We start from the raw sequence: 293 nt of genomic DNA, 5'->3' as shown, positions 1-293 counted from the left end.
CCTCAATAGAAGAAATGCAGAGAAAGCTATCGAGCCCACCGGGACCCAGCAACGATGTGCTGCTGCAGCAGCAGCAGCAGCAGCAGCAGCAGCAGCAGCAGCAACAGCAGCAACAGCAGCAGCAGCAGAGGGGGCTTTTCGCTGGACGATCGGTTCATTCAGGTGGGGTATTTTATGCTCGTTTTGCTGCTGCTGATGTTGTTGCTGCTGCTGCTGCTGCTGTTTTCTTCTTTTGTTTTTTTTGTTGGGTTTGTTGTTTATGGTTGTGTTGCTGTTGCTGCTGCTGCTGCTGC

At 52.2% G+C, this 293-nt stretch overlaps 1 protein-coding gene across 1 annotated transcript in view; it reads left to right on the top strand.

The window, feature by feature from the left end:
- Positions 1 to 14: 14 nt before the first annotated feature.
- Positions 15 to 293, top strand: part of EMH_0070550 (SAC3/GANP domain-containing protein, putative) — a gene marked incomplete at both ends in the record, with an annotated part of 1644 nt that continues 1365 nt past the window's right edge. The window contains one exon of the mRNA XM_013498990.1: positions 15 to 162. Within this exon, the coding sequence (XP_013354444.1) occupies positions 15 to 162 (148 nt within the window). The remainder of the gene's footprint in view (positions 163 to 293) is intronic.

Source organism: Eimeria mitis, genomic scaffold (assembly GCF_000499745.2).
Source record: "Eimeria mitis Houghton genomic scaffold, Emh_scaff3891, whole genome shotgun sequence".
Taxonomy (NCBI): Eukaryota; Apicomplexa; class Conoidasida; order Eucoccidiorida; family Eimeriidae; genus Eimeria; species Eimeria mitis.
This window is presented reverse-complemented; position numbering and strand designations above follow the sequence as displayed.